Source organism: Cadophora gregata (genome assembly GCF_030347475.1).
Source record: "Cadophora gregata isolate MNR1 chromosome Unknown scaffold_5, whole genome shotgun sequence".
Lineage (NCBI taxonomy): Eukaryota > Fungi > Ascomycota > Leotiomycetes > Helotiales > Ploettnerulaceae > Cadophora > Cadophora gregata.
This window is the reverse complement of record NW_026695928.1, coordinates 1,049,152-1,074,547: the sequence shown is the minus strand read 5'-3', so window position 1 is coordinate 1,074,547 and position 25,396 is coordinate 1,049,152. Positions and strand designations below refer to the sequence as shown.

The 25,396-nt window shown below is 48.0% G+C and overlaps 9 protein-coding genes across 9 annotated transcripts; 7 read left to right on the top strand and 2 right to left on the bottom strand.

Moving 5' to 3' along the window:
• Positions 1 to 142: 142 nt before the first annotated feature.
• Positions 143 to 3,401, top strand: SWI6 (transcriptional regulator swi6). Its single transcript, XM_058504728.1, has 3 exons — positions 143 to 652; positions 698 to 2,381; positions 2,428 to 3,401. Exons 1-3 carry the CDS (start codon positions 383 to 385, stop codon positions 3,093 to 3,095), a joined length of 2,622 nt encoding a protein of 873 aa, XP_058359284.1. The 5' UTR covers positions 143 to 382; the 3' UTR covers positions 3,096 to 3,401.
• A 48-nt stretch (positions 3,402 to 3,449) lies between these two features.
• ONS95_011129 (uncharacterized protein) lies at positions 3,450 to 4,446 on the bottom strand (the record flags this gene model as incomplete). Its single annotated transcript, XM_058504727.1, has 2 exons — positions 3,450 to 4,180; positions 4,243 to 4,446. The coding sequence occupies 2 exons, from the start codon at positions 4,444 to 4,446 to the stop codon at positions 3,809 to 3,811; spliced, it is 576 nt and encodes a 191-aa protein (XP_058359283.1). The 3' UTR covers positions 3,450 to 3,808.
• A 20-nt stretch (positions 4,447 to 4,466) lies between these two features.
• On the bottom strand, positions 4,467 to 4,763 carry ONS95_011128 (uncharacterized protein; the record flags this gene model as incomplete). The annotated part of the gene is made up of 1 exon (XM_058504726.1): positions 4,467 to 4,763. The coding sequence occupies one exon, from the start codon at positions 4,761 to 4,763 to the stop codon at positions 4,467 to 4,469; it is 297 nt and encodes a 98-aa protein (XP_058359282.1).
• Positions 4,764 to 6,094: 1,331 nt separating this feature from the next.
• Positions 6,095 to 6,433, top strand: ONS95_011127 (uncharacterized protein; the record flags this gene model as incomplete). The annotated part of the gene is made up of 2 exons (XM_058504725.1): positions 6,095 to 6,217; positions 6,335 to 6,433. 2 exons carry the CDS (start codon positions 6,095 to 6,097, stop codon positions 6,431 to 6,433), a joined length of 222 nt encoding a protein of 73 aa, XP_058359281.1.
• A 573-nt stretch (positions 6,434 to 7,006) lies between these two features.
• ONS95_011126 (uncharacterized protein) lies at positions 7,007 to 8,927 on the top strand (the record flags this gene model as incomplete). Its single annotated transcript, XM_058504724.1, has 7 exons — positions 7,007 to 7,167; positions 7,227 to 7,277; positions 7,385 to 7,705; positions 7,749 to 7,796; positions 7,874 to 8,439; positions 8,572 to 8,667; positions 8,728 to 8,927. 7 exons carry the CDS (start codon positions 7,007 to 7,009, stop codon positions 8,925 to 8,927), a joined length of 1,443 nt encoding a protein of 480 aa, XP_058359280.1.
• Positions 8,928 to 11,898: 2,971 nt separating this feature from the next.
• On the top strand, positions 11,899 to 12,873 carry ONS95_011125 (uncharacterized protein; the record flags this gene model as incomplete). The annotated part of the gene is made up of 2 exons (XM_058504723.1): positions 11,899 to 11,981; positions 12,222 to 12,873. 2 exons carry the CDS (start codon positions 11,899 to 11,901, stop codon positions 12,871 to 12,873), a joined length of 735 nt encoding a protein of 244 aa, XP_058359279.1.
• A 752-nt stretch (positions 12,874 to 13,625) lies between these two features.
• Positions 13,626 to 14,829, top strand: LIA1 (deoxyhypusine hydroxylase; the record flags this gene model as incomplete). The annotated part of the gene is made up of 3 exons (XM_058504722.1): positions 13,626 to 13,721; positions 13,780 to 14,277; positions 14,328 to 14,829. The coding sequence occupies exons 2-3, from the start codon at positions 13,802 to 13,804 to the stop codon at positions 14,827 to 14,829; spliced, it is 978 nt and encodes a 325-aa protein (XP_058359278.1). The 5' UTR covers positions 13,626 to 13,721; positions 13,780 to 13,801.
• A 921-nt stretch (positions 14,830 to 15,750) lies between these two features.
• Positions 15,751 to 21,592, top strand: SCC2 (Sister chromatid cohesion protein 2; the record flags this gene model as incomplete). Its single annotated transcript, XM_058504721.1, has 3 exons — positions 15,751 to 15,907; positions 15,969 to 16,164; positions 16,213 to 21,592. 3 exons carry the CDS (start codon positions 15,751 to 15,753, stop codon positions 21,590 to 21,592), a joined length of 5,733 nt encoding a protein of 1,910 aa, XP_058359277.1.
• Positions 21,593 to 23,273: 1,681 nt separating this feature from the next.
• On the top strand, positions 23,274 to 24,173 carry ONS95_011122 (uncharacterized protein; the record flags this gene model as incomplete). The annotated part of the gene is made up of 1 exon (XM_058504720.1): positions 23,274 to 24,173. The coding sequence occupies one exon, from the start codon at positions 23,274 to 23,276 to the stop codon at positions 24,171 to 24,173; it is 900 nt and encodes a 299-aa protein (XP_058359276.1).
• Between the last annotated feature and the right edge of the window lie 1,223 nt (positions 24,174 to 25,396).

Genomic DNA, 25,396 nt, shown 5'->3' with positions numbered 1-25,396 from the left:
CATTATTTATTCACGGCCGGGTGCATGTGCGTGCGTGCATCCATCACTTTGTGAAGGGTCGAGGCGGACGCGAGGGTGCGCGTAGCCCCGACGCTACGATTGGCTGCTTCCCACTCCGACCCCTCGAAAACCACTTTAAACCATTCTCCCCAACGCGTGCCAGAACACGTCCACGTCGAGAAGAGACGAGCGCGTTCCCCTGGACAGGTATCGCATCACATCGCATACCATTTCCAGATCCACAGCTCGACGGCGACATTGTCAGAGTTGCGCATTCACGGATCCTCTTCTGTTCTTGGATGCCGAGCGTGACGCGACTTCACTAAAGCCAAAGCCAAAGCCATCTTCTCCCTCACCCACAACCATTCTCCGAATTAACCATATGGCCGCTGCGACAGTCACCACAAACCCTCAACCGCTTGCGACCACGTCCGAATCTCGCCAAAATCATCTTAACAGAACATCGTTCACTACTGCTGGCGGCGCATACGACGAGGACTCGGTGCTGACTCGACCTACTTCACACATGTCGTTCAGTATGAGCCAGGGCTCTCAGGGGAGTGGGCTCATGATGCAGCCCGGAGGAAGTTTTCGACAGTATGAAAGTAGCAATGGGATCAACCGAAGGAATTCTGCACCGCAGATATACTCGGTGAGGATACATGTCTCTTCGGAAGATTCCCACTAATTTGCATAGGCCATATATTCAGGGGTAGATGTGTACGAAATGGAAGTCAATGGCATCGCAGTGATGCGTCGTCGCAAAGACAGCTGGTTGAATGCAACGCAGATATTGAAGGTGGCCGGTATTGAGAAGGGAAAGCGCACAAAGGTTCTAGAGAAAGAGATCCTGATAGGAGAACATGAGAAGGTCCAGGGCGGGTATGGCAAATATCAAGGAACATGGATCAAATTTGAGCGAGGTCTGGAGTTTTGCAGACAATATGGCGTAGAAGAGCTACTTCGTCCGCTGTTGACATATGATATGGGCCAAGATGGAGGAATCGCGGGACGCGGTGGGATTGACACTCCTACCAAAGAGCAAGCAATGGCCGCCCAGCGGAAAAGGCTGTACAATTCAGGTGTTGAAAGCCGGGAGCGTGGGCAGTCAGGAACGTTCTTCAAGAACATCTCGAGTACTGCTTCGCATGCAGTTGCAGCAATCAGTAAAGCCCGCTTCGATTCTCCAGTACCGCGAATAAGAAACGGCAACTCTGCCAGTCGCCCAGCAAGCTTTAGTAGACAGTCTTCACAACAACATCTTGGGTCTCAAGAGAACGCATACCCAGGTGGATCACAGCAAAGCATGCAAAGCTTTGCTTCAGCTGACAGCTTCGCCATGAGTGGACAGCCAGATTCCGCGTACGCAACGCAGTTCTCACATCCTGGTCGCGATGATTTACGTCACGGAGACTTTGAAGAGCCACCTAGAAAGAGAATTCGGCATTCGCCAAGTATGAACGGTCAATACCTGGATGATAACTGCCTCAACATGTCGATGCGGGAGGTTTCACCAACTGAGCCTAACGAGTCTTTTGTTTACCACAACCAGCACATGCATGCCGAAGGTGGCAACTTCCCACTTGCGCCTCTTCCAATGCCTTCCAATCTCCAGGGCAGTGCAAAGAAAGACCTCCTGATGTCTCTGTTCACTACTCAGGAAGACTTCACTAATCATAAAGCATTCCAGATATTGAGTGCTGAGGACCTTGATACACCCATCGATGCCAGCTGCAACACAGCGTTGATCTGGGCTGCTACGCTTGCTCGAGTCGGTCTCCTCAAGGCATTGATTTCACATGGTGCTAGCATATTCAGGGTGAATTCGTTAGGTGAAACGGCCTTGATGCGATCATCTTTGGTTACCAACAATCTTGAAGCGGGCAGCTTCGCAGATATACTGGAACTTCTCGGGCCAAGTATTGAGATCCGAGACTCGCGAGGTCGAACTGTACTTCATCATATTGCGGTCACTTCAGCTGTCAAGGGAAGAAGTCAGGCGAGCAAGTATCACCTAGAAACTCTCCTCGAGTTTGTTGTTCGACAAGGAAGTGCGCCAAATAGTCAACAATCCTTCTCCAACGCTCCCCCACCGCTGAAGACTCTTGGGATCGGCCGCTTCATGTCCGAAGTTGTCAACATTCAAGATAGGTCCGGTGACACAGCATTGAATATTGCGTCCAGAATCGGCAACCGAAGTATCATTTCTCAGCTAATTGAGGTCGGTGCGGACGCATCCATTGCCAATCGGTCAAATTTGAGCCCCATGGATTTCGGTGTTGGTGACCCATCTGAATTTGAACGCCGTCCAGGTGAGGAGCGTGTCCAAAACAAGTCGATGAGCAATGAGAGGAAGGAGAGCAGTAGTGAGATCATAAATTGTGAGTACTGTTTTGGCGTGAATATTCACTAAGCTAACTTTCGCAGCCATCACGACACTTCTGAATCAAACAGAGAGCGAGTTCAGCAAGGAGATTGATAAAAAGCAGGCCGTCATCGATGATCTACATGCTCAACTTCGGGATGCATCGGGAGAGCTGGGCGATCAACGAAGACGGGTCGAGGTTCTTCAGACAGAGGCCAAGGAGCGAGACGCTCGCAAAACCAAGACTGCCAACCTTCGGAGAGCATACGATGAGGAGCGAGCACGATTGTCACAAATGCAATTGCAGTTCGGTCAGATGAATGGTGAGGCCGAGATGCAATTAGGAGATGCAGATAAAGGTCTCACTATCAGCGACCAAGCGTCCTCCATTCTCGCCAGAATCAGCGTCAGCCCTCACCAGCCTTTGGTGATTGATCGAGCAGACCGGCAAGCCCTCTCGTCTTCACTTCCACCTGCCCACGTCCTTCGAGCTCGACTCAATGCCTACAGAGCAATTAATCAAGAACTGGACGGAAATGTCCGAGATCTTCAAAGCAAGAGTTCCGAACTTGCGAGAAAGTACCGCCAGATAATAAGCTTGTGTACCAGCACGCCTGAATCAAATGTCGACAATGTCATAGACAACCTGACAAGAGCGGTTGAGAGCGAGCACCACGATGTCGAGCTGACGAGAGTAAGGGAGTTCTTACAGAGGGTAGAAGGTGTCTAGATGCTGCAGGGACAAGAATGACGATGATCTGCATTGTGAGGCGCAAGGGGCGTTGAACATATGGGTACCCAAGGAGGGCATTTTGTGGTGTATATTCTACGGTTTTCGGGCATTCGGTGCATTGGTTTACGGTTTATGTATGTTAAAGCGGTTTGGGTACACTTTCGCCCTGTGAGCAGTATCTTACGTTGGCTGAATGGCAACAATAAGAAATTATCACACGATGAACGGTTCGAGAAGATGTGACGCCCCATGTATAGATGTATAGAGGCGAGCAGTGCAGTTGCCTGCAGAATGATTGAGCTGGCCGTGGTAGACCAACCCCTCAAGTGAGGCTTGTTTGCCCTTGTTGTTCCGCACTTTCTTCCCGGTCACCATGGATACACTCGCAGCGTTCAGAGCCTATCAAGCCACAGTCTACATCCACGACACCAGGCACACACTCAGGGAGAGACATAGTATCCAACAGTTCCTACTCAATATTCTACCTAAATGTCATATGGGGTAACAAGAGAGAGTGAAACCAAATCCCCAATCGTCACTGCTCCTTACCTGAGCCCCCCTTCTTCACCCCTTGCTGCCCCCTTTCATCCTCCTCGCTTCAAGAGTACTGAGCTTGATGTCCGCCCGGTAATTCTTTGAGCCCTACGTTACGAACCATTGGTTAGCCATCCCGGCATATCAACACGTACGACCTCAATTGAGGAGTAGGATTAAGACGGGGACTTACATCCATCAACCGGCTCATCAACCACCGACTTCTGCGTGCACTTATTCATCGCCGCGTTGTTCTGAGTTTTTGGATTCGCCTTTGGGCAATTGACCACACATGGCGTATCCATTAATCTCTGAAGCGAATCGCCTTTCCATCCAAACACGTAATCAGCGTGGTTGGCGTAACCTGTTGCGTCGCCGAAGCTCCAGGTGAAGGGCTGGCTGCCGTCGGCGGGCCAGTCAGCTTTGTTGTTGAATTTCGATGTGTCCCAGACGACTTCGAAGAGCACTTGGGGCATTCGGACTGGGTGAGAAGCTGGGCAGGGACCTTGAGATTCAAATGTTCCGGACTCAGGGTAGGACATGTGTGACTGTTTTAAGAGTCAGCACCCGGAGAGATTCAGAGGTGCTTGTTGACAGGTATGTTACCTACCATGTGATCTGGACTGTCGAGATTGACACCATCCCAGCATGTAGGGAATCGTTGGTTCACCATGATGCCATAAGCACATGGCTTTGATGGGAACTCGAGCGTTTCGGGTTCGCGGGTGCCAGTGTTGGCCATACAAGTGTATGTTAGCTGGCGGAAGTTTTCCACGGCTTTCTTAGTGCGGGCATTGACGTCGCCGATGAACATGCGGAATCCCTGGCTGCATGTCAGTCTTCTCCGAGATATGGTTGAGTCTGTTGAGAGAGGAGAGTTGTTAGGGAGCGACCTACTGGCTTGAAAGCGGTCACTTTGGACTTCTGCTCTTGGTCATAAAGTGCATCTTGCATGTAGTAAACAGTGATTCCCGCAGTAGCACCACTGATCTGGGAAATCTGAGGGACACGCTTATAAGTGCCATTTCTTGCACGGAAATACAAGACTGCTGTCCAGTAGTTGGAGAAATCCTCGGAGAAGCTGCAAGTTGTGCATGTTGACTCGCCAGGCATGTCCTTGCTTGGAGCCATGGAGGCGTTAAAGGAGTTCTGCGCCTGTCAGCTTGGCATATCTCGAGCATGATGATTTCATCGGGATAGGAGCTTGGTACGTACTCCGCCAACGATCTGATGAAGATGAGGAGATGGTATGGACCCAGGAGCAACAAGCGGGTCAAGTCTTTCAACGACTAATTGCGAGCATTGGAAGCGAAGGAGGGCATTACTCAAATGAGTCACTGCCGCGAGAGCAAGAAATGTAAACCACTTCATCCTGGCGTTCAAGTCTCCGTTCTCCTTTGTCAAAATCTTGATTCGTCGCAGTCGACTATGTCAATAGAAACGATGGAATCGCAAGTGGCAAGAGGAAATGATACTGGCAGTCTTAGATGTAATTGATTTTATCGGGGAGGAAGTGCATGGCCTTTTAATCGTCGAGGATGGAATTTGAATGATGGGCTCCTGGCCCGAGAGGTGCGATGGGGGAAGGATGTGAGGTCTCGGCTGATGTATAAACATGAACAGTGACCAGGGTTTGTCTAATATAATGTTTGCGAATATACCATAGTGTGGCAGATGAGCTGCCGGTTTCATTATTGGCATGTCTTTTCCTCTCTCAGGATGCACCGATATATTTTGCGGCAGTACGGGTATCACAATTTCGGCTCCCATGGCAGCTGTCTGGTTGGTAAACGTCTGAGATCGTCACTTCTGGGATCGAGAAATAAGCCGACTCTTTGACTTTGGCAGTCTATTGAATTTAACGGGTGTCAAGAAATGTAAAACTACGCCGATGGAGAGTAAATACTTCGAGTACAAGCTTCTGTCCAACAAATGCCGACGCAAGTTCAGACTCAGATATTGGTACCAGCACAAGTCAATTAGCGAGGACCGCGGGAACAAATGGGGAACGTACAATACCAATTGCCGACAACACTTATAAACCCATTAATGAACAATAGCACTGTGGGGTAGCATTGGGTAAATGTGGCTAAACAGCTGATAAGGCTCTCGCGGTACTTGTGTACCCTTGAATGTCAACCCAAATAAGCGAGCTTTTGTGTACTTCTAGTCAAAGCAGAGTCTAGCTTCTCGGCTTATCCAGATTTTATTGCAGGATTTGAACCGTCGGCTATATCTATCTAATACCAAGTCATGTGGCCATCCGAATTCAGACATGGGATGGCAGTTGCTTGTGCGCTAGGCGGAGGAATACGCTGTGCTATTGAGAAACGAACGCCATAAGACTGCAGGCATCCCATGTGCGTTCGGGGAACCTCCTCCCACCAAAATTCCAATCCATCCATCTCAACGCAGAGTTTCACTTCAACTTGTAACTCTTCACGTATATCCACGGATCCATCATGCGCATTCCATTGTCGCTCACGCTTTTCACGCTTGTCACATCCTCCACTTTTGCAGCCGTCTGCGAAGTCAAAAGCGATAATTGTAGAGCTGTTATCAATGCCAGCGCGTGCTTCAACAAGGTGAGTAGTTTGTCTGTCAATACATCACCCCAATTCACTTTTAAGGGAGTTCTCCACTCCTCAATGTTGGCCAAGATGCTCTCACATAAGCAGCTGCTGATCTTCCGACCATCGCAGTACATGACTGGAACGAATGTCAACAATATCTTAAGCTGTCTCACAGGAACTGAGGGGACCGCGACGAACAAGGAGAAGGTAGGCGTAGGAAATGAGTGAGGGGATGTATGAAGTGCTGGTACTGACTTAATGGGCTAGATGTGTTCTTGTACAGGATGTGTGGCGCCTGTCATGGTGAACTTCTTGACCAAGAATAAAGTGTGTTAAGACTCATGTTGGAATGAGAAGAGGGTGGAGTATTGAGCAGAGTTTAGCAGGGGAACGTCGATGAGAGAGGATAAGTGAAGCATTGAGCGAATTTTCCGGACCCGGTGTGATAATTTAATTCAAGTATCATAGATTACAAGTGCTTTTGCTTACATTCAAAGTCATGATCAATAGTGAGTCTTGGGTCGAACAAATTTGAACAAGGTGTGGCGACTTGGGAATCATTGGCCCTAGTTTCACTTGATTCTTCACCATTTTTCGTTCTTTTCCAGCTTTCAATTAGCTATATATGAAACAATTGCGTCGATCTTGACCTCAACAACTTCTATTTTTCACGCAAACGCTTCGAGTTTAAAAATGCCGCTCGCAGACCTTCCAATCTCTCAAGCAGCAGAGCCCCTACCGAAACTGCCAACCTTGAAAGTATGTATCGTTGGAGCTGGAATTTCTGGACTTTATACAGCCATGCTTCTTAGATTTCTCAAAATTCCTGGACTTGAATATGAAATACTCGAGTCTTCAAACCGTGTTGGGGGTCGCATTTATACCTATCACTTCACCAAAGAGAAGCATCAGTATTACGACGTCGGAGCTATGCGATATCCGAGAATTCAACTTATGAAGCCGTATGCTAGATTTAACGACTCAAATCCTCAACCTCAGAGTTTGCTGATGCTCAATCCAGACTTTTCGATCTTTTCCACCGAATCGGAGTGGAAGACCGCCTGATAAAATAGTACGTCGCTATGTCCCAGCTAGACTGAGCCAGTATATGATGCTTTGCATCCCATACGCCTACGTTCATCAGTGAGTTTTAGGATCAAGTGACTTACTTTGGCACAGTTACCATGATGGTATAGACAGCGCTAAGAACACGCCAGAGCTCTACAACAACATCCTTCATGTCACCAATAGTAGCAAATCACATCGGATCAAAGCTGATTCATCTTTTGCCGATAAATTTCAGAATGCTGATATTTACAACGTCGGTAGTGCTACTGGTGGAACAGTGCCAGAGCAGAATGTCATCAAAGGTGCAACAAATATCATGGATGAGATTTATGGTCCATTCAGGGATACCCTTGATGCGGGTTTCGGAGAGGGTTGGAATAAGTTGATGAACGAAGATTTCCTTTCTGCACGTCAAGTTCTTCGTCGAAGCTCGTTGGTGATCATCACTCATCTTGATGCTGCTAATTTCTGCCAGTCAATACGGAGACAACGATACTATCCAATGGCTTGACACCATGATGTGGTGAGTTTCTCCTATTGCTCACCACACTCTAGCTAAATGTCCCGGAGTGCTTCTAACACCTTAGATCAAGGCTTTAGTGATAACTTGATGGACAACTACATCTCTTCTGTCCCGGACATTGTGGCTGATGGTGATCGCTGGGTCTGCATCGAAGGCGGTTCGGAAGTTATCATCCAAGCCATGGAGGCTCATCTGAATGTCAAACCACAGCTCAAGACACGAGTCACGACAATCTCGATCGATCATACAACGGACGCGTCGAATCTTGGTATGCTTGTCCAAGTCGCAAGGGAAGACAACCCGCGCCGATATTCCACAGTTTTCAACACCACCACCCTTGCTTGCGCTCAACGCATGGATCTGCGCGGTGCTGACCTTTCTTTCGCTCAAAATGAAGCTATTCGCTCTCTAAAATACGATACTTCGTGTAAGATTGCAATTCGATTCAAGACAAACTGGTGGAAGAAGGCAGGAATTGTTGGCGGCGAGGCACCTACGGACCTTCCGATTCGGCTATGTGTTTATCCTTCATACAACATCTATGATGATCCTAATCAGCCTGCTGTCATGCTCTGCTCATATACCTGGTCTCAGGATGCTCCGAGAATGGGGTCACTTATTGGGGAAGGGGGAGAAGGGAAAAGTAACGAACTTTTGGATCTGTGCATAAACAACCTTGCTCAACTTCATGCAAATATCATCACAGAATCCGAAATACGAGATCAGTTCCTGGAATAACATGCATATGATTGGGGCGCTGACCCAAACATGTCAGGTGGCGTTGCGATGTTTGCTCCTGGACAGTTTCAACGCATGATCCAACATCTCAGTCGTCCTTGTGCGAACGGAAATCTACATTTTATTGGCGAAGGTATGCGCTCCATTCCTTAGAAAATAGAACACCATCTGATATTCTGACTCTCTCGTGTAGCTACTAGCACTACTCATGCATGGGTGCTAGGAGCTCTGAACTCAGCGTGGAGGGGAGTTTACCAATTCCTGCAAAAGCAAGAAAGTGAAGGAGAGGAATACCAAGAGTTCTGGCAAAGGAAAATGGAGGCCTTAATTCTGGAATTTGGCGAGCCTGATGAGCTTGAAGTCTTGACGCCACGAGGCGAACTAATGTCTTGACTGAGGGATAATTAGTGTTGTAGCTCGTCCTGGATCTTATTGGAGGTCATATGCGAAGAGATTCTAAATATAGAATATATTGAAATGAGCACAGTGGAAACAATTTCTTGCATCACTTATGTATTCTGGAGGAATATCGAGTGAGGCTAGCTTGTCTTTTACTGCAATGGCGGGGTTATAATGGCGAATCGCACCATATGACTTAGTGAAATGTGGCACCCCATAAAGTACAGTGTCGATTTTAATAAAAATTATGGTAGATTTATCTTCAATTTAAAAGAGTGCTTTATCAATTACACCACTGAGAATGCGACCTACTCGTCGACACACGCCTCCAACATGCTGCCCTACGCTCTGATCATATTTACTGTTGGCCGTTAAGTCGCAACTGGGCTTGCAAATATCTTCCAGGCAGACTTTCTCTCGATGGTATACGCAACTATTGCGATTGCGATGAACGGGGTTATCTGTGCTCTCGAAGGCGATGCTTGAGCTGGTATCTTGATCGCTTCCTTGAGGCCTGAATATATCCTACTCTCTTCACCCCCGATACTGACAACCTTGGACCCACATTCGTCGTGGTGCTGATATCCTGGTGAGGGTATCTCTGGAGGTACAGGTAAGTTTAATTCCCTTGAAGCTTTGTCTATATCAATTTAATATCTAACTAGTCTTCCCACCGAGTCAAGGAGCAATCGCCGACGCTCTGAACACTCGTATCTCCTACCTTACGCCTTTTGTCGAACTCGTCACCGTCCTAGGTTATGTTGTTGCTCATTGACAGCGAACTGGCAAGCACATCACGCACGTCAAGAACGTTGCAGAAGCTGCCACTGCACCAGCGATCGCTGGTGGCAGTTTCACTGAGATCTACTACAATGGGGAGATTAACCACAGAATTGAGTAGATAGAGCTTTCACGATCCTCCTATTGGGAGTAATCGCCACAAAGTGACCATTACGAATACTAAGGTATCGAGAAGGAGTTGAGGACTTATACATACTCCAGTGAGGGATTGGTTCCGTTTCCTTTATTAATCTCCTATGATAGAGGTCAATGGTAAATAGAGATATGGGATTACAGGATAACATGAATATATATACATAGATTAAGGAAAGACTTTGCGGCTTGCCTTTTCCACTTTTCCTGCTCAGATTCGCTTGGCAGTCCGATAATAAACAACCCTTTTTAAGCGAGTAGTCGATCACATGACCTTATCCCTCAGGTTGCGGAAGTGCATCGATGCTCACCTGTGCACGGCTAATTCACACGTTTATGCTGTCATCGGTTGAGAAAGCGATCTCGTCACAAATCATACTTTGACTGGCCCTATTATATAGAGGAAGCGAAGTTTCAAGTGCCAAGATATTGTGATGTTATGGGAAGTACCTAGGTATAAATTGAAGCTATTCGGTATCATTTACGACAAATGCGGTCATGCGCTGAGATTCACAACACTATTATCCCGCATTTGTGCAGCTCACTTGTGTTTCACACTTTTTTTGATGTTATATCCTTATTTTTGGAACTTGGATGTGATGTTACTTACCATGGAACTTCTCACTGCCAACTCTGATCTTCTCTTCCTCCTCAGTCTGCATCTTACCTCCTCCTTAATTCTAACTTCGTACCTTTCCTTGGCCTCCAGCTGGGCCGATTCCGGATTCGTCCAGAGCTCCGGGCGGTTTTCGAAGCCCCTCCCATGTAGTGGATGACCATAAATGCTAACACCATCGGGAGTAGTCCACTGACAAGCTCTCTCTTCCCTGTGTGTTTGCACTGGGTTTTGAAAAGTACGTTAGTCGTAGACATTTTTGTAGGTGCTCCTCCAACGTGATGCTATCACAGAGGGAAAACGTTGGAATCCATGCCTGTGAAGGAAGCACCTGGTTTAACGATCGATAAGTTGATGGTAGCGGGGTTGGAGAAGGAGAAAAAGACCGCGTGTATTGCCTGCGGTAGCTTTGGAAGCGGATTGACCTTGTATGGTACCACCTCTAGAAGTCAAATATCATTTTTTATGTCGTGAGAGACTTATTGATATTTGGGGAGCTTGGGCACGAAGTTAGACAGCAACACCTAAAAAAGTGAAAATACTCGAGGAAGGTGAAGAATTCTGGCTTAGCCAACGACTAACTCCCTTGTTTGGAATTTCGTTGAAACTCAGGCACCGAGTATCTACTGAGGTCGGTGGCCCAACGTTTGTTCAGCCAAATAAACAATTTCCAGTTCTTTGTATGTTGCCAGCCTGTTGTATAATTACTCATAATATCAGCAAATGACTGGAAGATATCGCCAAACGGAAGCTGGGAATGTCTGTGTGGGAAGCAATGTCATGGCAAGACTTGGTGCCAACAGTTCTCTTCCCACCAAGGAAAGGACATGATGCGGCCGTCTGAACACTGCTGAATAGGGAAGCAACGAGCAGGACGAGCTCCAGGTCAAAGCTGACGTCAAGTTCCACCTTTTCGCACTCGAATATCGCACTCTCCAGGATTATGTGACAGCTTTCAGGTTCCTTCAGTTATCTTTTCATAAGCTCTTGCTCCCCAGTGCATGTTTCTCGACCAGCACGGCGATCGTACCGCGACGACCATACAGCGACTGCTCCCTGATACTTGCCAATTTCTCAGCTTGCGAATTAATATAATCCCGAGCCTTCCTCCACCGTAGCTAAAAAGGTCGATATTTGCTGTAGTTTAGGCTACGGACATTCACTGCTTTGGGAAAGAACAAAAGTAGATACAGAGTAATGGGATTTTTGTGACGTTCGGTTTCAATTCGCTCCTTTCACAAGACGCTAATCCGATACCATGGCACCGCCGGACCAGCTTTCAGAACGAGGTAGGTCATTATGACCTATCCACTAATATCGCGCTCACAATTAGTCCAGATCGCAACAAAAAAAATAAAAGAACAGGACACTGATACCAGGAGACTCTTTGCCACTCCTCCAATAAACTATGTGACCATGGCCTGTACGCTGCAACAATCTACACAACAACCACGTTCTTGGTTGGTGGACACCCAACAAGCTGATCTAGACAAAGACAGGTTAGCAGTGATGGCAGAACGGAAGCTGCGTGATCTTCGTGGGCCAGACAGCATCAGCTTACTTCAGCGAGTTCTGCTAGAAGAAGCTACTGATGTTACAATATTGGCTCTCGATTTTGGATAGATTGCACATCAAGGGAACAAGGTCACCCAAACAGGCATCTGCACCTTGTCTACGAGCAAGTGGCGAGAACTTTCTCCTCATGTGAATGCAAGCATCATTCATTCACGATGTGTCAGAACACCCATCAAGTCTCTCATCAAGTCCAACTTTCTGTTTGGGGAGTCGGAAATCATCTATCGCCGGAATCTCGTAGACTTCCTTCGGGACGGGCTAGCAAACAAAGCATCAGACAGCAAACCTCAAAAGGTGGTCTTAGTGGGCTGCGCAATTCTCAACGAATTGCGGATTCTCAAGGATCTTGGGATCGACTTGCGAGATAAGGGTTTATTTGCAATTGAAGGGATACTTGACCTCAACACGATCACCCAGACACTTGACTTGCCCTTCAAAACTCGACCATCTCTTATGCGAATCTTGCAGCAAATCAACATCCCATTTCGAGAGGAGTGCTTACACGACGCTGGCAACGATGCCCATTTCACACTCAGAGCACTGCTCATGCTTGCTGCCATCGTCTTCGAGCAAAGAGAGGCGGATGGCATCACCCAACAAAGAATCGATGGTCTAAAGGCTATTGCACTGGATCCAATTGACTTCAGCTTGACTACACCAGACGAATTAAAGCGGTTGAAGCGAGACAAGGATGCCAAAAGAGCTGCTGACTGTCGAGCCCGTCCTCAGACCAAGAGAGCCAGCGACTGTCTGGCAGATGAGGGCGTGGATGTATGCCTGGGCACGATACTTCTTAATATGGAAGATGAGACATGAGTGCCAGGTAGGGATATTGGTCTAGAATTGCTTGCAATATCAAGAGATGTAGGCGGTCTTATGAGGAGATAGAAGAACAAGAGAATCTCAAGGCTTGCACACAATGATATACAGAAAGGCTTACAGGGAGGGATACTTGCGAAAGAAAGATCCATGATGGGACCAACAGGTTGTAATTTTGCCATTTCAGGCGAGCCCTACTTAGGATCCGACTATTCTACACAATTTTGTTGGGCGAAGAGGAAACTTAGAAACAATAGGCGGGGGATGAATCTCAACTCTGGGAGCTCTACATAGCTACTTAACTTCGTAAAGAAGGAGGATTATATGTAATGCAAGGATTTGATGGATCACTATCTGTACATGAGACGTGAAGTGTTGCTAGGACACGGCACTATGTACAACATGATTTCGAGCTTCCCAATTGTACATATCTAGGTAACTATCTCTCATTTTGTTCGGCCTTCTTTAAGAGACGGTTCTGGCAATGAATCTACCAAGATGTTCTGAGCGTGGAAAAGCCCCTCAAAGGATACGTTCTGCAATTTCCTAAATGCATTTTGTGAGGTACCAGTGATAGAGCTAAGGTAGACAAAGAGGACGAAAAGTAAAAGGCGCTCGCTAGAGAGAGACCTTCCAATTCACTTGGCGGAGTGAACTGGAATACCACAAGAGCGGCATTCACGTGGCATGCTGCAGGGGTACTGTAGGTAACGCATGAGAATAAAGCCTAGCGGCCGTATCCGATTGAGCATCGACAAAATTCCAAACGAACATTAAATACTTCTTTCCTGCTTGACGAGCGCAATAATCTCGAGGTACTTCACGCTTTGGCACTATCATCGATTGTAAGTCACATATATCGAAGCATATGCGCCTCCCTCGCCAGCTGCTAATCCTCCCCAGGACAGAAAAACTCTACCCCGCCATGGCCCCCTCAGCGACATCTCCCCCTCCAACGAGCGACCCCACCATCCTCGCCCTTCGCAAAACCCTCTGCTCAGAAACCGAACCTCTCGCACGTCGATTCCGAGCCCTCTTCTCCCTCAAGCATCTAGCATGCCAAGCCTCGCTCCCCGCCATTCAGGCTATCGCTGCAGCTTTCGCCTCGCCTTCTGCTCTCCTCAAGCATGAACTAGCTTACTGTCTAGGCCAGACGAAGGACGTGGCTGCTGTACCGTTCTTGAGAGATGTGTTGGAAAATAAGGATGAGGACCCGATGTGTAGACATGAGGCTGCGGAGGCACTAGGTGCTATTGGTGATATGGGAAGTTTGGATTTACTAAAGGAGTTGAGGGACACACCTGAGGAACTCGTGGTTGTTAAGGAGACATGTGAGATCGCTGTTGCGAGAATTGAGTGGGAGAACAGTGAAGAAAGAAAGAAGGAAAAGTTACAGAAGAGGTATGTTCACTTTACGGGCTCGCAAACTGCAGTTTGGCTAATATTGGCAGCGACTTCGCGTCCATCGATCCCGCGCCAACTTCAGAACAGACCGAGTCGATCGAGGATTTGGAGAAGAGCTTGTTGGATACTACCAAGCCTCTATTCCTACGCTACAGAGCTATGTTCGGCCTGCGAGATCTCGCTTCGCCACCAGACCTCCCAACTGCCGTCCCTGCTGTTCTTGCCCTCGCCAAGGGATTCGCAGATCCATCCGCCCTCTTCAGACACGAGATCGCTTTTGTCTTTGGCCAATTGTCACATCCTGCTTCCATCCCGGCCCTGACTGCTGCTCTTGGTGATTTGCAGGAGGAGAGTATGGTCCGACACGAGGCTGCTGAGGCTCTGGGTAGTCTGGGCGAGGAGGATGGTGTTGAGGAAACACTGAAGCGGTTCTTGAACGACAAGGAGCAAGTTGTTCGGGAGAGTGTGATTGTGGCTCTGGATATGGCGGAGTTCGAGAAGACTGGTGAGGTCGAATATGCATTGATTCCAGAGACTGCGAATGCATAGATAGTTCCTTTAATAATTCGTAGAATGCTAGGCACCAAAGTGCTTGGGCCTTGAATAGCAACTCAACTCAACTTAGACGACGGCCCTTTATGTGGTGTTTTTGCAATGCAATGGTTTCGCAAGTAACTTGGGGGTATGATTTGGTGCACCGCTTCAATTGTTTGTGTTCCATCTGGTGGGGGTTAGCAGGTGCTGGCCATTCATTCCTCTCAATACTTGCTTGTGCCCACAGTCGCACGTATAGAAGATAGTGCTGCCTTCATCTGCACTTCTCAGCTGAACTGCGGTGTATCTGACCTCCTGCCTTCCACACTCCGGACATGTTTGCGCAATGACAGCCTCACTCTGCATATCCGAAAGTTCCACCTGTTGAATGTCCGATCGTTTTTGCCTGAGAAGAGACGGGAAAGAAGCAGCTTTGGTGTGAGTCGTAATTGTTTTTGATGCCGTATCTGTATCCGTATGAGATTTGCCCATTGTGAAGGAAGAAAATGCGCAAACCTTTATTCTCCGCACCGCAGCACTCGCAAACAAGGATTGAATTCTTGTTGCCAGTGGAACTGTCCAGCAGATTGCCGCAATCTGTGCAGAAGACGAGAGATCCAACGGCAGACATTTTGACTTGGATTGTGAAGAAAGTTGATTATTGGACGCCCTGCTCAGAATAATTTTAAGTGATCAAGGCCGCCTTGCTTAGTCATCACGCTTTTCCAGGATTGTTCAGGCAAGGCTGCGCTTCTTGAGCTTCTATCGACCGCATTCATTGCGACAAGCATAACATCTAAATCTAACGCGCGCATTCTACGTATCGCCGCAGTATTCGGTCTTGCAATGTGCTATCCAAAGCGGCCTGCTCTTGATACTTCTTGATGACTGCGCCCGAGAATTGTTCTTCGCGCATCGCCCTCCTCAATATTCAACATGGATCAGAACGGCTACGCCATCCAGTATGGTGGTGTCAATGGGTCAAACGGCGCATTATCGACGAATGGCCCCAGAAGGAAACAAGCCAGGGTTCTCACTGTTGATGAGGCGTTACCATATTCACCTTTTTCTTCTGTGGTTCCGTTCAATTCAGGTACCAACAACACTCCACCTCCTTTAAAGTCAACAACCACTAACATATTCACCTCCTCAAGATATAATCCCACCCCCCTCAATAGGTCTTCGATCCTCAACCTCATTATTCTCAACCCCCACCGACCGCGAAGAAGGGCGACAGCTTTTAGAAGCTCTCAATCGCGATGCGCAAGATCCTAACAACACATCCGAAAGATTACAGAAATCATTGAATGATCTGAAGGAGCTTCTTAAGCCAGGCAACATTGCACAATAGTGAGACCTTTTGGAGCCATGTTTTTGGACTTGACTAACATTTTTTAGTTCATTCAAGACCTCGCCAAGTATTACCTCCGAGCATACTTCAAATTCTGTTCAGCCTCAGACATCGCTCTCCGCGTTTGCACAGATGGTTTACGATAGAACTTCAGTCGAATTTAGATACCCTTCTCCAGAGAGACCAAGTCCACCCATCATGACAAGTAGACCTCCACAGAAGCAGAAAGGAACTCCGAAGCTGAAGTCACATCCAAAACCACAGCAGCCACCACAACCTATTTCTATTCAACGGGCAGTTTCCAACCAACAAGCATACGACGAGAACTCCACGATCAAAGTTGAAGCACCCACTATTAAGGAGCCTCCTAGGTCAAATGGACATATCAGTACTCCCACAAAGCTTGAACCAGAAACCCCGGCCAAGCCGAGCTCAAGCTTCTCTGTGATAATCCCAGGACTACCAAAGAACTTCAGTCGTACAGAATATACCCCTTCTAAGAGTGAGACCAAAGTCAAACCTGTGTCGCAAACCCCAAAGCAGGACCAGCCGCAAGTGCTAATCCAGCCCAATACACCATCCCAGCAGCAGAGCCATACCCCGCTAGAGCCCACACCGAAGGTTACTCCACAGCACGGATCGCAGCTTGCACCATCAAGTTCGATTCCAGGACTAGCTGTGGTAATTCCGAATCTTCCATCGACTTTCCGACCCGAGGACTATGAAGTTCTACCGTCCTCTCCCGACACGCCTCAGAACTTATCTAGGAAGCGGCGCCGTTCGGAGGTTGACGACGAAGATGACCTCTCCCGAAGTGTTGATCAACGACAGAAGAATGATGCGGCGTTCAAGAACCTTCGAGAGTATCTCCAAGAGGTTTTCGAAGCCGAGGACCAAGTTCAACCAGACCATGCTCCTTCGAGTGTCATTCTCACATCGTCCAGCGAAGGTATCACCTTGAGCCTTGCCGCCCAGGCAAAGGTGGAGATTCTTCTACAGCGTGTGATTGATGCCAGCCGCTTTTCTCAAATCCCCCTGGACGATTTGTTGAGAGTACAAAAACTCTGTGAAGGCGCACTGAAGGTTGCAGAGACGGTTGATGTCAAGGTTGACGACAGTATGGGAGAGTCAGAAGTCGAAACATGGCTCCAGCAAATCTCTACCGCAGAGCTTGGAATCAAAGCAGCTCGGGTATCATTGAAGTTGATGGCTGGTGGCCGTGAGGAGAAGCAACTCTATTCGGAAGATGTCATACAGGCTGCCCTTAATGCATTCAAGAATGCCACAGAAACCTGCTTGATCCCGATTGTAGAGATGCGCAACTCTGGTCCCTCGGCAGCGGTGTTCAAGCTTTTATCTGTTCAGAAGGCGCATATAAGCAGCCTCCTCTCGCATTGCCGAAAACTCTTATCCCTTGTTGCAAGCCTGGTGTCCACCATCGAACTTTCCGAGACCGTCATCAACACTCTCGAGTTCACAGCGTCGCGCTTGATCTTTGTGGAAAACGCTCCAAGCGAGCGTGACTCGATTGTCAAGATTTCGAAATTTGACAGTTTGCGAGTCGTCGCTATGGATGTACTCGCTCAGATCTTCCTATGTAATCCGGCCCAGCGTCAAGGCATCTTCGACGAGATCCTGACATCTCTGGAAAAGCTACCAGTAACAAGACAAAGCGCACGTCAATTCAAACTCGCCGAAGGAGGAAGCATACAACTTGTTTCTGCTCTAATTATGAGACTTATCCAGACAAGTGCCTGTAAAGTCGATGACGACAAGTCAAATCGACGTCACAGGGCTTTGGAAGCACTGAACGGTGATGATAGTACGGATGAATTAAAGGAACCTAGTACCAGCAAATACACTATCACTGCAGAGCATGATGCGGAGAGACAGCCCGTAACCGCGATTCAAGAACTCGCAGACGATATTGGCCAATTGCTTGATACAGCAAAGGCGAACGCAACTTACGTTGTCGCATTTATAGTCAACAGAGCCATGAAGTCTACCAAAAGTGGAGATGCTCCCTACCGTAACTTGCTCGATCTTTTCGTGGAGGATTTTATTACGTGCTTGAACTCTACAGACTGGCCTGCGGCAGAGCTCATGCTTCGATTGTTCCTATTCAAGATGGTTCAGTTGGCAGAGGGCGATAAGACTGCAGCACCCGCTAAAAATATGGCCCTTGATCTTCTCGGCTTGATGGGGGCAGCGATTTCTGAGCTGAACTCCCATGTCAGGAAAACTGCTAACTCACTCGAGAATGGAGACACGGATCTTGGTAGATACTTAGCGAAATTGGCCGAAGCTTCACTCGAAAAGAAGGCATCCGGTGCGGAGCTTGTGTCCTGGGGAGCAGGCCCATACCGTGCGTGCTTGGAGTCTCTGCAGCATCGTTGTCGTCCTGTTAAGGATGATGACCCCCAGCTTCGAAGCGCGATTGGATTCTTCAAGGCTGAGTGGGCCTCCAAAGTCTGCATCACATTTGATGCAATCAGCGACGATGACTACAATCATGAGCAAACCGAACAAGAGTACGGGCGTTTAGCTTACAGACTTCGAATGATGATTTCGGACCGCAGATGGTTATCGACGGAATATAGTTTCGAAGCAGTCAGCCCGCCTCATGCCCGCCTTGCATACTCGATCACCCTGCTAAACTCACAGTTCTGTGAGTCCTTCAGCAGGGTTTTCTCAATTCTCTTAGGCTCAATGACCAGCGAACAAGCAACAGTACGAAGTAAAAGTTTGAAGAGTGTCAATCAGGTCCTAGATACCGACCCGGCAATCATCGACAGAGAACCCGCCGTGAAGCAACGCATTCTGAGATGTGCAAATGATACGTCAGTTCAAGTTCGCGACTCTGCATTGGGTCTCATCGGCAAGTGTATCAACATTCGTCCGGCGCTTGAGGAGGAAATGATTACGCATATTCTCAGTCGAGTCAACGACAGCGGGGTGGGAGTCCGAAAGCGTGCTATGAGACTCTCTAAAGACATTTATCTCAGAAACAACAAGCGTGAGGTTCGGAGTCTCATTGCCGATGCTCTTCTTCATCGAGTTCAGGATTTAGATGAAGGGGTGCAGGATCTTGCACGCCAGATGATCGAAGAAGTGTGGATGTCACCCTTCTACCAATCGACCACATCGGAGAATACAACGGCACAATACAAGCTAGCCATGTCTGATCATGTTGCACTCATGGTAAAGACCGTCCAACGAGGAGGTGGTGTTGGAGTCGTCTTGGACAAAGTCCTTCAAAATATATTGTCTGCCGACGCTAAGCTATCAGGCGCCAACTTTCGAGTCTGTAAAGCACTCGTTGCCACCATGTTTGAGACGATAATCGATAACTCTGCGAGCGAGAGCAACGACGCACCTTCTGCCAGAGATGCCATGCATATTTTGACAATTTTTGCCAAGTCCAATGCCGACCTCTTCACAGCAGAGCAAGTTCAACTACTGCAGCCCTATGTTGCCAATGTTCGAGGTAATGACGATCCCCAGATTTATCGATCTGTTATAGTTATATTTCGCCACGTTCTTTCGCATCTATCCAAGGCTCACAACAACTTCCTTGCGTCTATCAGAAAAGAACTTCTCCCCGCTGTGGCTCGTGTTGGTAAATCAATCCTGGACGACATCATTGCATGTCTATGGATTATCTCTGGAGTTCTAGGCGACTATCGACAGCTTACAGCACTGGTAATTTCAAGTCTTGACGGCATATCAAGGATGAAGAATACTCAATTGGCCGACGATCAGATTCGAAAGCTCACCAAGCTCCTCCTGATCACTGGCATGTGCGGCAAGCATTGTGACTTTGATCCCCAGACTGCAGACTTTCGGAAGAAATTTCCTTCCTGGAAAGATGACTCTGTTGCCAAGTTAATGGCAGACACCTTTGCACCTTTTGCATCGCCATCTCAGCCTCTAGAAGTTAGGAAGGCAGCACTTGAAGCAATTGGGATGGTCTGCCAATCATGGCCCAAGAACTTTTCTTCCGCAAATATATACACCTCATTTCTGACGGTATTTGACGAAAAGGAAGCAGCTCTCGAAACAATTGTCCTGAAATCGTTCAAGGACTTTTTACTTCTCGAAGAGAAGCGCTCCGAGGCGGGCAAGGACGGCGTACCAGGAGCCGGCATCGACTCAACAGCCAAGTTGGGTGTTATGGGAGGTGGCCAGGGCGATGGTATTGCGATTGGTATTGCGCAACGATTCTTACCACATATTGTTCGCATTGCACTGTCCCGGCAGGATGACCAGGGACTTCTTGCTGCTGAGGTCGTTGCCAGCATCGCTCGACAAGGACTGGTCCACCCAAAGGAGACTGGTTCGTGTTTGATTGCACTAGAAACTTCTCAAAACCTGAAAATCGCCGAAATCGCAGCCAAGGAGCATCGTGCTCTTCATGAGAAGCACGAGACGATCCTGGAGAAGGAATACATGCGAGCGGTTCAGCTCGCATATGCCTACCAACGCGACATCGTCCGGAACACTCACGGTGCAAATATTGATCCCTATGCTTCGAAACTCCACTTGATGATGGATGTTCTCAAGATCAGCAAAGTCAAGAATCGAAAAAGGTTTTACGAAAATCTTTGTGCGCGTATCGAATTCGATCCAGCAAAGATGGATATCGTAACCGAATTACCTCAGCATCTCGAATTTTCCCAGTTTATCATCGAGAACCTCGCTTTCTTCGAGTACCAAACAGTTGATGAACTTTTGTCTACCATTACAGCTATGGAAAAGGTGGTTGCAGCCCTCGGTACTGGCATTGCGCATTCAATTGAGACGGAGATCTTCCATGTCAGCCTTGATCAGCCTTCACAAGTGGATGAACATGGACAATCTCAACCTGTACAGCCCACTGTTGATCAGCTGCGACTGCAGCAACTGACCGCTTCGTCTATGATGCTCTCAAGTCTATGGGAAGCGCGTAGCTACCTCAGACGCCAGTATGGCCTGAAAACAAATTTGCGCGATGGAAAGAACAAAGCGGCCATAAAGGATTTGAATCGGGCGCCAGTTAGAGCACAAGGTGTTAACGGCGATAAGTTTTGGGAGCTTTCCGAGTCCACCATGTCCTCTCTCGACTCTGAAGAGAGCATGATGAAGCAGTGCCGCGCATTTGTGGAGTTGTTGAACGTCGACCAAGAGTTCAAGGTTGCCGCTGAGGATGATGAAGAGGCTGATCAGGCTAGGGCCAGCACTCCAAGCGAGGATGAAGGCGCGTCCGGAACTCCAGGCCCTCCAGGCAGTGGAAGAGGCAGAAAGCGAAAGGGTTCCATCAGTACCCCCGGAAACCGCAAGAAGAGAGCACGGTCATCGTCTGTACCAAGGGGACGTGGCAGACCAAAAGGACCTGGGAAGAAGCAAAGTGTGGAGAGAAGTGACGACGAAGGAGATGGCTGGAACTAAGGGGGGCGGAATGGGATCTTTACATTGGCGTTTTACATTATTCAAGACCCCTGTATAATACCCAATGGCGTTGGGGGTGCTTTATCATATGTTGCATCTCCTGGGCGTGGGAGCTTTAAATTGTGGTAATGGTCAAAGAACCAACCAGTGCGGAAGACATAGCATGGCAATGGCTGATCTAAAATCGCTATAGCATCAATAGAATCTATTTGCACATGAGCCAAGAAGTTTCTTGAGCACTAAGATCATCCGACTTCTTGATTCGCTTCTGGTATTTGTGTTGTCCGCTTCGCTCACTCGAATGGCTGGAATGCATGCTGCAATTATTCGGGGCGTGATATCTGGTGTAATCATGCTGCTGCGAAATGCCAGCACATGAGAAACACTCCGCGGGCGACAGCTGTAACTCAAGTGGTAAATTACTTCTGGCCAACACTACTAAGCTTCCCGCAATATGCCAGGTGATGATAAGTTAAGTTGCTTACGAGGATTTGGAAGCAGGGGTCCAAGTATCTCTCAAGACATGGTCGCCGACATCTGCTGCCAGTGGCTTGTTGTTTTCTCATTTGAGGTAGACTGTTGTCGTGTTGGTGCCAAACTTTCTTGAAAGAATGCTCACTTGATCAGGAACATATTGATGGTGTTTGCCATGTTAGCTTACCAAAATCGAAGGTCAGCTTCTTCAAACTGGATGCAGCACCATCTTGTGGTAGTCACTTGGTGTAAGTTTCGGTTGCTCTGCGCGATTTGTTATTTGCTCACGAATGGTATCTCCGTAACATCATGTTGTTCTTGAGTCTGCCTTGCCGAAACAGCTGGAGATATCCGGAACGCTTGTTTATTCTGAGCCATACTTGCTCACTTGGCATGGTACAAAGCTTTTTTAAGTTTCTTGGTATGACTGTTATTATTCAATGGACTTGCTGCACTGTATCCGTGCTCAATCCTGGCTGGCAGCACAGCTATCATCATGTTGTCGAGGCTGGAATTGAAGCCTTGGCAGCATCGTGCCACTGGACGCCTCTCATAGCTCAGCCTTGCCCACTACCCGGATACTACTTTCACCGCTGCTAGAGCGCACCCTACCCCTCACCCTCTCGACTCGACTCGACTCGACACTGCCCGTCGATACAAGTATACTGAGCCAGAGATGCATGGCGTCGGCGTTCAAGCTGCCCCCCCTATTGGCAGCCGCTCTCATCTCATCAAAGCACACCACTTCACCTTGGAGCCCAGCCAATGCCAGTGTAAGCAGACAGCCGTCAGCACCTTCAACAGCCTCCACTTAACTCATTTGCTTTCTCGCTTCGTCGCTAAGCTCGCCAAAACCTGGGCGAGCATCCCGAGCCACACCAACAATAGTTCTCTAGTTGTCCAATTATGAGATGCTGTGGTTCTTGAGGCGTCGCAGGGCTGAGGTGCAGCCCGGAGGCCTTCAGGATACTGCTGTGCTCTAGATCTCTATATAAGTAGAGAGAATTCTCTCATCAACCTTTCTTCATCATTCACATCCAACACATCTACACTTCAATTTCTTTCCTAGGTCATTTCCTTTGTCATTTCCTATCTCATTTCATCTATTCCATCTCAGCAACTTCATTTCGAATCAACTATCCCAACTAAACTTCCATCACTACCGCGATCTTTCTCAAATCAAACACAGCCAAAAACCAATTCCAAAATGTTTTACAACACCGCCATTCTTTCCGTGCTCGTCGCTAGCACTTCCATGGTTTCAGTCTCACTCGCTGCTCCTGTCAACGCACGTCAATCTCCTTCTTGTCCCGCAGGAACTTCCTACTTTGACTACGAGTCCACCAGCGGCTTCAAGGGATGTACCGCCACACCTGCTGAATATCAAAATGGACCTCGCAAATACTGGGGCATCTGTCCAACTGGACACGGAAACTGGTATGTCTGCGCAAACGGGTTCAAGGGTTGCACCACCGACAGCACAATCTGCGACACAAAGCCTTCCGGCTGGGTCCCACCTGTCCTCCCACCTGTCGCTCCAAAGGACTCTTGCCCATCTGGCCAGGCCTACTATGTCTGTGCTACTGGATTCAAGGGGTGTAGTTCCGATACCAGCGTCTGCGATCCCAAGCCACCAGTCGAACCATCCACTTGCCCATCTGGTCAGAGCTACTATGTCTGCGCCAATGGGTTCAAAGGATGCAGTGCCGATACTTCAGTCTGTGATCCTAAGAAGCCCGAATCCGAGCCAGTCGAGCCAGGCTCATGCCCATCTGGTGAAAACTACTATGTTTGCGCCAATGGATTCAAGGGATGCAGTGCCGATACCACTGTCTGCGATTCCAAGCCAAAGGGATCCGAGAAAGTCGAGCCTGAGGTAGTCAACCCATCAACCGGCAACAGCAAGTTTTGCCCATCCGGAACATCCTACTACGATTACGAGTCTACCTCCGGCTTCAAGGGTTGCACTTCAGCACCAGCTGCTTACCAGAACGCGCCTCGTGTCTACTGGGGCAGCTGCCCAACTGGCCACGGTAACTGGTATGTCTGCGCCAACGGCTTCAAGGGTTGCAACACCAACTCCGCTGTTTGCGACTTGAAGGTTTAAGCGATGGCTTCTGGATGAAAAAGAGACATTAGGTAGTGGGCAGGGCATTGGGTGGCGTGTTGGAATTTGTTTAGATTTTGGGATTGTATTGCATAGCGTTAGAGGTATAGACTGGATTTAGCATTACACTACGATAATTTGGCGTTGATTTTGGACTTTGGTATGGCTCCGGGGCCAAGACGATCGTTTATGCTCGAGTCTGCTTTCTGGAATTTAAGAAAACAAATACACACTCATTTACCACTGTCACGTTGCTTTTTGATTTTCGGACTTCTTGTGAAGCAGAGAACATGTCACTACAAAGGTTAGAATAATCCTATTTGTTGAATTCAGTAGATCTTGGATGAGGCACTGACCCATAAATGAGAAGTAATGGACTTCAAGTTGCCCGCGTCCTGCTCACTTCTCAGTGATTGAGCAAATCGATTACCAGTCTCAACATCTGTTAACATCTCTTGAAAATCAGAGTTCGCACAGATGAAAAGTAGCAGAAGCGTAACACTTCCGTCCATATGGCTCAGGATGTGCCTCTTTTGCGTCAAAAGAGGGCAGGTCGCATTTTATCGGAAGACATGCAAAGGTTTGATGGAGCCTGAAAATTTCCTCATTAAATGCAACAGTTTAATAACTTTCTACTGTTGTTTATCTTTCTTTAAAAAAGAAACAGTGCCCTCCACTGTATGTACTCGGTTAAATTCGTTGGCGATGAAGGTTGCGAGACATGCTCTGAAATGTGCGAAGCTTGCTGGGACGAGTTTCGGGTTTAGTGAACTTGTATGAGGAATATGGAGGTTAATAGTAAATTTAAAGATGTGACGAAACTTGGTGAAAAGCTCTTGGATAATAGCAGTATATATTGGACTTTCGGTAGAGAGGCTCGAGAGGCTGGCTTGGACTTCTATATAGCTTTGTGGAAGGAGAAAGATGCTAAGACATGAACATTTGTTTTGTTTCGATCTCGCTTCCAGAGCGGTGATGATATTGTACCTGCAGCCCCAGAAATTGGTAGCGAAGTAACGAAACAATCAAACAGATACTACCTAAAGACTCAAACACTCTCTCACACCTCGCTCAATTCGATCTCATATTAAGCACACGAGAATGACTTCTGGGGCATTTGCAAGCAATCCTCCTCTTGAATTCACCGCCTCCGAATTCGGCCAATCACATGACTGCCCCTCCAGAAGTGAACGCCACTTGAAATGCTTTGTAAACATCAAGCT